Source organism: Puma concolor, chromosome B2 (genome assembly GCF_028749965.1).
Source record: "Puma concolor isolate L17-30 chromosome B2, mPumCon1.1.hap2, whole genome shotgun sequence".
NCBI lineage: Eukaryota > Metazoa > Chordata > Mammalia > Carnivora > Felidae > Puma > Puma concolor.
This window is the reverse complement of record NC_141671.1, coordinates 30233324-30242926: the sequence shown is the minus strand read 5'-3', so window position 1 is coordinate 30242926 and position 9603 is coordinate 30233324. Positions and strand designations below refer to the sequence as shown.

Sequence of the window (9603 nt, the reverse complement as noted above, 5' to 3'; positions counted from 1 at the left end):
ACAGGAGGACAGTGAGAGGAGGGCTCTGAGGCTGAACACCAGGCTGTGTGGGTGGCTGGAGACCCAGACAGAGGCAGAGAGAGAGAGAGAGAGAGAGAGAGAGAGAGAGAGAGAGAGAGACTGTGCCTCCTCCAGCCCTGGCTCTCCTGGCCGAGGCTGACAGCATCCAGGAGGAATGAGAGGAAGAAAACAGGACAGACGTTGCCACCTCTGTTTGTTCTGAAAAAGAATATCCCACAGGCCTTGTAGTTCCTCCCCTCCTCCTCACCCACAAGGCTCCACACACCTCTTCTTTCGGGCACTCCCTCCCTGCTCCCGGCACCCCTCCCTCCTTCCCCTCCTCCTCAGGGAGATGGGCTCCAGTGGGGCCAGGAGTCCAGGGAGGGAACAGATGTGGCTGGGACAGACACACGCAGGTCACTGCTCTGTAGGGGCAGAGGGGCAAGGAGGCTGTAGGTCTCCTAAGGTCAGCCAGACTGGAGACTCCAAAGGGAGAGCCTGGGACTGTGCATCCTACTTGCTGTGTCCCAGTGTGGGACACAGACAGGACATTGCCGGGCTTCACGTGATAAGCCTGCACCAGGGGGGCTGCGCCCTTAGTCCCCTTTAATCTGTCTGATAATTTCCCATTTGATCCTCACAAACCTGCAAGGTAGGATGACTTAAAATATCCCCATTTGACAGAGGAGGATGTTGAAGTTCAGAAAGGTTTGGACAGTTGCCTAAAGCCAGAAGTTAGCTGGGACTTGAACTCAGGTCATCCAGAGTCTAAAGCCAGTGTTTTTTTTTTTTTTTCCTCCCAGTGCATCAGCCCTCTTCAGGGGACACTGTACCATTATCTCCTCTTGCTGTGGTAGCTCCAGGCCCCTCTTCCTTCCCACTCCTATCTTGAATGCTGGCAAGGTTAAGGACTAGACTAGATGGTAGCCACTAGCTGCACATGGCTATTTGCATTTAAATTAAAATTAAGTAAAATTAAAAATTCAGTTCCTTAGGTTGGTTATACTAGCCCCATTTTAATTTTTTTTTAACATTTTATTCATTTTTGAGAGACAGAGAGAGACAGAGTGTGAGTCGGGGAGAGGCAGACACAGAATCTGAAGCAGGGTCCAGGCTCTGAACTATCAGCACAGAGCCCAATGTGGGGCTTGAACTCACAAACCATGAGATCATGACCTGAACTGAAGTTGGACGCTCAACCCACTCAACCACCCAGGCTCCCTATACTAACCCCATTTTAAATGCTTCATAGCCACATGTAGCTATTGGCTACCGTACTCGGCAGGTACAGAACATTCCCATCACCAAAGAAAGTCCTATGGATAGCACTGGGCTGGAATTAAAGGCGGGGCAGGAAAGAAGGAATGGGAGAGGGCAGCCAAGGGCTTGGACATAGACTGCTTTTGTGAGGAGACTGGGGAAGTATGGAGATGAGAGTCTGGGTGAGGGGAGCAGGGTGGGGGAGGAGGAGAGGCAACTTGGCCTGACTCCCAGGCCTCTCCCTCCGATACTGATACTCTGGGCAATACTAGTGAGCAATTAATTGGCTGGGGTGGGGCAAGGACCAAAGCAGGAGGGAGGGGAATGTGATGGAGGATGACCTGCCCCCCTTCTTGCTGAACTCAAGGCTCTGATCTGCCAGTCCTGCCTTTCATCCTTCAGGGATCCTGACATCTGCCTAGCCCTGCCTTATCCACCTCAGACAGGAGCTGGCTGTTTTCTGTTCACTCATCCAGGCCAGGGAGCCAGCTGATGGTCTGCAGGGCCACCACCTTCCCAATTAGTCTCATTAGCCTGTGGCTCACCCACTGAAGTCAGGGTCAGCAGCTGTCGGGGAGAGGCCATGAGTGGCCTGTGAGTAACTTCAGACCTAGCTATGACAGTGGTTCCCAGCCCAGGCCTCTCCTCAGGCTGAGGCCCTTGCAACCAGCACCCTTCGTACTATCCCAGGAGCACCCCCAGAAGGGAGAGATCAGAGAGCTGGTGCTTGGAGTGCAGATTCCTAGTTAAGAGGGAAAAGGCTCAATTCATTGATGGAACACGTAATAGGTGTGGCAGGCATGGAACTTGGACAATGACAACAAGGTGGGAAGGAGGGGGGTACTGGGGATGCAGTGTGGAAAGTGGAGGCGGAGTGATGGATCCCAAGGAAAGGGACAGATTCAGAGGCTGTGGATGGGAAACCAGGTGGGGTTAACCATTGGTGGGGTGTGGGACCAGAGCAGTCACTCTGTTGTGGACAGGAAAGTAGAAAGGTCCATGTCTGTGCATGGAAGGAGTGGGACAGGCCAACACCAGGGCAGGCAGGAGAGCGAAGGAGCCAGGTGACTGGGTCCTGTGGTGAGAGTGGCCACCTGAGTGGGTAGAGCCCCCAGTTCCAGGTTAGGCGATGAGGAACATGGGTAGGCTGGTCAGGTGGCAGGAATCGTTAAGGGCTCCGTGGCTACAGGTACCCCACACTGAAGCCACCTCTGCTGCTGAGTAGGCAGATGCCCCAACCGATTACTTCAGCTCCTCCCAACCACACCAAGTTGCCCCGGGCACCTGCCCCTCCACTTCCCCACCCCTACCCACAGTGACTCCTGCCCAGAGAATGTCCAGCCCTGGCATAAAGGCCCTGGGCTGTCCACGAGTTGCTGTCAGAAGGCTGCACAGTCCAAGATGGGCTCCTCGCGGGCACCCCAGATGGGGCGTGTGGGAGGGCAAGGAATGATGGCATTGCTGCTGGCTGGTCTCCTCCTGCCAGGTAGGAGGCTGGGGACCCTGGGAGTGAAGGAAAGCAGGGAGAGGTAGCAGAGGAAGGATGCAGACACCAGGTCAGAGGAGACTGGAGGGATCCAGTGGTGGGAGGTGGGAGGAAGCACCATCCAGAGAGAAACCGGGAGAAGACCTGGCAAGGGGGAAGGGCAGGGACTCTGGAATCTGATGCTTCAGTCTGGGGACTGCTCCTCACTGCCTTGTCACTCCAGGTAAGTTACGTAAATTTTCTGAGCCACAGTTTCTGAGACTCTAAAACAGGGTTAATGATAACACTTAGCTCTAGTTTCTCTGAGTCTCAAATTAAATAATGTATGTATGTAAGTGCTTTGGAAATTCTAGAGGGTTGGGTTGTATAAATGTTGGTCATTGTTGTTATTACTATTATCAATTATTAGAACACTAGAAGATGAAGACTGTATATTTAATAGTAATAATTGTTACCATTTATAGAATGCTTTTCATGTGCCAGACACTATTCCAACACTTTACATTAGCACTTTTATAAAAAAGCTTATTTATTTATTTTGAGAGAGACAGAGAGAGACAGAAAGTGAACAGGGGAGGGGCAGAGAGAGAGAGGGAGTGAGAGCATCCCAAGCAGGCTCTTTGCTGACAGCATGGGGCTTGGACTCACTAACCGTGAGATCGTGGCCTGAGCCAATATCAAGAGTTGGACACTTAACAGAATGAGCCACCCAGGCACCCCTACATTAGCACTTTTGATCGGAAGAACTGTATGAGAGATTTGTTATTCCCATTGTACCCCTGAAGACACTGAGGCTAGGCCAATTTAGGAGACTGGCTCAAGATCACAAATTAGAAAGCAGTAAAGCTAGGCTCCATCCAAACCGGGGTTTTGCTGTTGACCACCAGGTATTTGCAGTGACGCTGCCCATGGCCCCGTGGGTGGAAAGCAGACCATGTGGCTTGGCGGAGCAGAGAAGGAGAGCAGAGAAGGCGGAGCAGCTGAATGAGGGAGGCTGCAGGCAGAGTTGGGATTTGGTGTGGAGGGGGACACAGAGAACTTCTCTTTGAGGAGAGAATGGGGACATCACAGACTGAGGAGAAACTGGTTGTTGGTGGACAGATTTGACCTCTCCAGATGTATAAACTAAAGCTCAGAGAGGTTTAGTCACTCGCTAGTATGAAACTCTGCCCACACTGCTTGGGACCTTTAGGAGCTGAGTGGAGGAAGACTGGGGGTAAGGTGAGCCTGGGGTTAGAAACAAAGGGTTGGTTAAAGAAAGAAGTGGTTTCACATCTGTCAGGGATGTAAAGACAGGAGACTGGGGGGCAGGCAGGCATGGTGTGATAGCTGGGTGGGGAGAGAAGGAAGCTGATAATGGTCATGAGCCTGGGAGGAGGGTTCCATCTTTGTGTCCCTGGGCTGTGCCAGGACAGCAAGGGTGGCTCAGGGTGCGGTGTCCTGTCATGCTGTACCAGCAGGTTCTGAAGCAACAGTGAGTGCCCCCACATTCTGGCCCCCACCCAGATTTCCTGGCGTGGGCAATGCTGAGATGGGAACAGAACTCCAACCCTTTATCCAAGCCTGGACCCTCCCAAGGAGGCTGGTGACTGAATCTTAGTCCTCAAGTGCCTTAGCCCTTACCTTAGTCCCTCTGCCACTGGCTTCCTCTTTTCTCAGTCTCGTTTGTTACTTTTCCTTTCCTTCCCAGTCCATTGTTGTTTGTCTTGTCTTCTCTTTCCATTTGGTCCCTCAATGTTACCTGGGATTCTTTCCCTCAGGACTTATGCCCCATCTTGAGGAGTCTCTGTCACTCCCATGCTTTGTCTCTCTGGGGTCCTTCCTTTTGGACCCATTAGCTCCTGTTACTTCTCTGTTTCTCTTATCTTTCTTTAATACCTCCTGCTTTGGAGTCTCATTTTCTTTTTCTCTGGTAGATGTTTGGCTTCTGTCTCTGCCCCCTCCCAGAACACTGAAACTGCCCTACCTTTACAGACAACAGCCAGTTCTCCCTTCCTTTTCCACCCCAAGCTCTCCCTGGGCTCCTCTCAGAGAAGCCAGAGAAGATGACAGATGGGCTTGAAAGAAGTCAGAAGCAGATGACTCAGATGGGCTTGAAAGCTGAGGGGGCAAGCCAAGCCACTCTGGCCCTTACTAACCACTACTTCCTCCTCAGGGACCTTGGCTAAGAGCATCGGGACCTTCTCAGACCCCTGCAAGGACGTGCGTATCACCTCCCCCAATGACCCCTGTCTCATTGGGAAGAGTGGTTCCAGTAGCTTCAGTGGCCACAGTGGCTCCAGCAGCTCCAGCAGTTCCATTTCCGGTTCCAGTGGCAGCTCTGGTGGTGGCCCCAGTGGTTCTGGTGTCTCCAGTGGTGGCTCCAGCGGATCCAGTGTCGCCCAGGGTGGTTCTTCAGGATCTTCGTTATTTAAGCCAGGAACAGGGTATTCCCAGATCAGCTACTCCTCAGGATCCAGCTCCTCCCAGTCGGGAAGCAGCTCCTCCCAATCAGGAAGCAGCAGCAGCTCCTCCCAGTCGGGAAGCGGCAGTTCCCAGCCAGGGTCTGGCTCAGCTCTACCAATCAGTGGTGATTCTTCCCGCTTACTAATAAGCTCTTCCCAGTCTGGAGAAGGCTCAAGCTCATCTGTTTCCCAAACTTCCTGGATATCCAGCAGCGGTGGCCAAAGAGTCAACTCTAACTTACGCCCTTGTAGTTCAGATGTCTCCGACTCTCCCTGCAGTGGGGGGCCCATCGTCTCACACTCAGGCTCCTACATCTCCAGCTCCCACTCCGTGTCAGGGGGTCAAAGGCCAGTGGTGGTGGTGGTGGAGCAGCATGGCTCTGGTGGCCCTGGATTGGCTCAAGTTTCCCCCTGTAGCAGTGGTGGCCTTCCAGGCAAGCCCTGCCCCCCTATCACCTCTGTAGACAAATCCTATGGCAGCTATGAGGTGGTGGGTGGCTCCTCTGACAGTTATCTGGTCCCAGGCATGACGTACAGTGGGGGCAAAATCTACCCTGTGGGCTACTTCACCAAAGATAATCCTGTCAAAGGCTCTCCAGGGGTCCCCTCCTTTGCAGCTGGGCCCCCCATCTCTGAGGGCAAGTACTTCTCCAGCAATCCCATCATCCCCAGCCACAGCTCTTCTAGTTCCAACATCTACCCATCAGGAGCTTCCTCGGCTATTGTGTTCCAGCCAGTGGGCTCTGGTGGGGTTCAGCCTTGTGGTGTTGGCTCTAAGGGGCCCTGCTCCCTCTCCAGTTCTGGAGTCCACAGCAGCTCTAGCGTTTCCAGCAGTTCATCCTTCCATCCCTGTGGCGGTGTTTCACAGGGGCCCTGCTCCCCACCAGGCACTGGCTCCTTTAGTGGCAGCTCCAGCTCCCAATCCAGTGGCAAAATCATCCTTCAGCCCTGTGGCAGCAAGTCCAGCTCTTCTGGTCACCCTTGCATTTCTGTCTCCTCCTCAACATTGAGTGGGGGTCCCGATGGTTCTCCCCAACCTGATCCTTCAGCTGGTGCCAAGCCCTGTGGCTCCGGCAGCTCTGGAAAGATCCCCTGCCGATCCATCCGGGACATCCTGGCCCAAGTGAAGCCTCTGGGACCCCAACTAGCTGACCCTGAAGTTTTCTTACCCCAAGGAGAGGTACTTGACAGTCCATAAGTCGTCCTTTGCATATGTGCATGTGTGGGCATACACGTATACACACACATACCATCTCTCAGTTGGGAGAAGTCCAGGGGTCCAGGCATTGGGTTAGCTCAGTTTCCCTCCTCCTTCCCAAGAGAGCTGTTCTATTTCCTCCATTGCTCCATTATGATAGAGGCCCCTTATCACCTCTTTTTTCTTCATCTTCCCAAATTGTAGACTCCAAATCCATTTCCTCATTCTCTCCTACTGTTTAGATTCCCCTTGTACTGTAGTGCCCTCCCTGCCAGATAACCACTCCCTAAAATTTCCTCTGTCATTTCTTTCAGATAATACAATCCATTAGCTAATCCTACCATTCAGATTTTTGCCTGGGAAACCCCTGGAATGTCTCAGAGTAACTCTGGTTCCTGAATAAGTCATGCCCACTCTCCTTATTTGCCAAATAAAGCATAGTAAGTACAAACTGTTACCTGAAAGCAATGACCACTTTTCACTGACCTCCCTTTGCCATCTGGTCAACCAACATGCCATGTCATGGGGTTCTCACACTCCCAATTCCACTGTCACCCTCCGATATAGAGCTCATCACACCTTCTGTGAGTTCCCAATGCTCCTTGACTCTCTAGATCTCCGTCTTAGACCCCCTTCCTGCCTGCAATTTCCCTCAATGCTCAGATGCTTCCCTGTGTGAGGGAGACACCAGGACATGCTTGGAGACTGAAGTAGGCTTCCTGCTCTCTCTGGACCCTGGACAGATGGCTCAATAAACTGTGTGAACTAGATGCAGACTTTTGCCTTCTTGGAGTCCTTTAGGCCCTCATAGGGCCTGAGGAATGCACTCCTATGCTTCTAGAGATCCCCGTGTCCCCCATTTTCACTCATAAGTTGGACCAGTATTTCCCTTATACTTTATAGCTCCTCCCACAAAGGAGGAAAACAATAAATATTTGTTGAACTGAAAGCAGAGGGTGGTCTCCAAAGTACTTCCTCCCTTTTCTTTCCTCTCTCACTGCTCCAGGAAATCCATTCTCTTTCCACTCCCCATTCACCCTGGGGTCTTCCCCTCTCCCTATATGGGGCCCTAATTATTCTCCATCCCCCCTCCATGTAGACTCCTTCTTTCCACCATTATTTTGCCTCACTTACTAGATGCCATCCTCTCTGGGAGTCTGAGCATTGGTTTCCGGGTTTCTGGGGGCACTTGGGACCTTGGGAAGGCTGGAATACAACAACAAGACCAGATTCCTGGTGACTGAGTGTGAGCCCAGGTGGGCGTTATTCTGGGAGCTGGAGGTGGAGAGAGTAAAAGACAGAGAGGAGGGGAGCATGACAGGGAGCACAGCCAAGCATGATGACTCACTAGCCTACATAAAAATGCCCCAGCCCATGGTAGAACAGAGTCAAGTGTCCTCTCCACCTCCACACTCTTGCTGCCTCTGCTGCAGTTCTAGAGTAAGACCTATGGGAGGTGAGAAGGCAGAGAACTATAGTGGAAAATGGGAGTGGCCTCTTTGGGAGAAGAGAGAGAAAGCAGAGGGTGGTGAGGGCCAGACAACTGTGTTTTGGAGACTGGGGCAGCAGGTGAGGGTTGGTGGGGGGGGAAGAGGGAGGAGGCTGAGGCCAAGGAAGTTCTTATAACCCAAGGAGGGGAGAGTAGGCTATGCTTGTCCCTTTAGGAAGGGCCTCACCACAAAGCACAAGCCACCTCTTGGAACCTCTACTTGACTACAAAGGAATTTTTCCCAACCCTAGGATCTAATTCATTCCCTCCTATTGGATAGTGTTAGCTGGTCCCAAATTTAGGACTATTATTGAAATTCCAAGTCCCAATCAGCAGAAATGTGTTGCGTTGATTAGAAATGACCTGGGGCAGCTGAGCCACCTGCAGGGTTGGCTGAAGACAGAGAAGGGCTGCAGAATAGTCCTGTTTCTTTCATCACTGGTGAGTCACACTTGGCCTGGCATCTAGCCCTGGACTGCAGCTAGTGCAAGGCATCAAGGCCCTTAGAGGCTCCATGCACCACAATTGAAGGATGGATACAGACTCTGATGTGAGGATTCCTCTAGTCTCTGGTGTGGTCAAGGTCAAGGGCTTTTGCAAATCTGCTGGATGTCACTCAAAAAGGACACTGCCCCCCACTGGCCAGTTCTGAGGAGGAACTCCCATTCATCAGGGGCTGGGGATGAGGACGGAAAAGGAAAATCTAACAGCTTATTTTAGACTTCATGTAACCAGGGAAGTCTAGTCTAGGTGCTCCTGGAAGCAACAGAGAAAATGAAGGCATTTAAACACTTTTTATTATAAAATTTTCAACATATTTAAGAGTAGACAAAAGAATTAATGAAACCCTATGCTTGTACCACCCAGCTTCAGTTATCAATTCATGGCCATTTGACATTTAAACATCCTCCTGTACTGTTAGTTGGGAATATCTACTCCCTTTCAGTATTTCTTATATTCTGTGGACCCATTTGACCATCTGTGGTAGGCAGAATGGTGTCCTTCCCAGCACCACCAAAGATACCCACATCATCTCCAGAACCTGTGAGTATATATGTTAGGTTACATAGTGAAGGGAAATTAAGGTTGCAGACATCATTAAGGTTTTTAGCTGACCTTAGAGAGATTATCCTGGATTATTTGGGTGGGTCAATGTGTAATCATAAGCGTCCTTAAATGTGGAAGGGGGAAGAAGAAAAGGTCAGAGTGATGCAATGTAAGAAGACCCTGTTGTTTTTGGCTTTGAACATGGAGGAAGGGGACCATAATCCAAGGAATGCAGGTGGCCTCTAGAAGCTGGAAAATGCAAAGAAATGGATTCTCCCCTAGAGCCTCTAGAAAGGAACACAGCCCTGGTGACTCCTTGATTTTAACCCAGTGTGAACTATGTCAGCCTTCTGATTTTCAAAATTGTAAGATAATAAATTTGTATTGTTGTAAAGCCGTTAAGTTTGTGGTTGTTACAGCAGTGGTAGGAAATTAATATACCATCATCTCTCTTTTTAAAAATTTATTTATTTTATATTATTTTATTTTGTTATTTTTTTAATGTTTATTTATTTTTTAAATTAATTTATTTTTTATGTTTATTTATTTTTTGAGAGATAGAGCCCAAGCAAGCAGGGGAGGGGCAGAGAGAGAGGGAGACACAGAATCTGAAGCAAGCTCCAGGCTCTGAGCTGTCAGCATGGAGCTCGATGTGGGGCTCAAACCCATGATCTGTGAG

General features: G+C 50.7%; 1 protein-coding gene across 1 annotated transcript; it reads left to right on the top strand.

The window, feature by feature from the left end:
* Nucleotides 1–2613: 2613 nt before the first annotated feature.
* Nucleotides 2614–9320, top strand: CDSN (corneodesmosin). Its single transcript, XM_025917231.2, has 2 exons — nt 2614–2746; nt 4902–9320. The coding sequence occupies exons 1-2, from the start codon at nt 2662–2664 to the stop codon at nt 6386–6388; spliced, it is 1572 nt and encodes a 523-aa protein (XP_025773016.1). The 5' UTR covers nt 2614–2661; the 3' UTR covers nt 6389–9320.
* The last annotated feature ends 283 nt before the right edge of the window (nt 9321–9603 follow it).

Coding starts and splice junctions, on each gene's coding strand:
- CDSN (XM_025917231.2), top strand. CDS start 2,662: ATGGGCTCCTCGCGGGCACCCCAGATGGGGCGTGTGGGAGGGCAAGGA. Junction 2,747..4,901: donor GGCTGGTCTCCTCCTGCCAG/GTAGGAGGCTGG, acceptor CTTCCTCCTCAG/GGACCTTGGCTAAGAGCATC.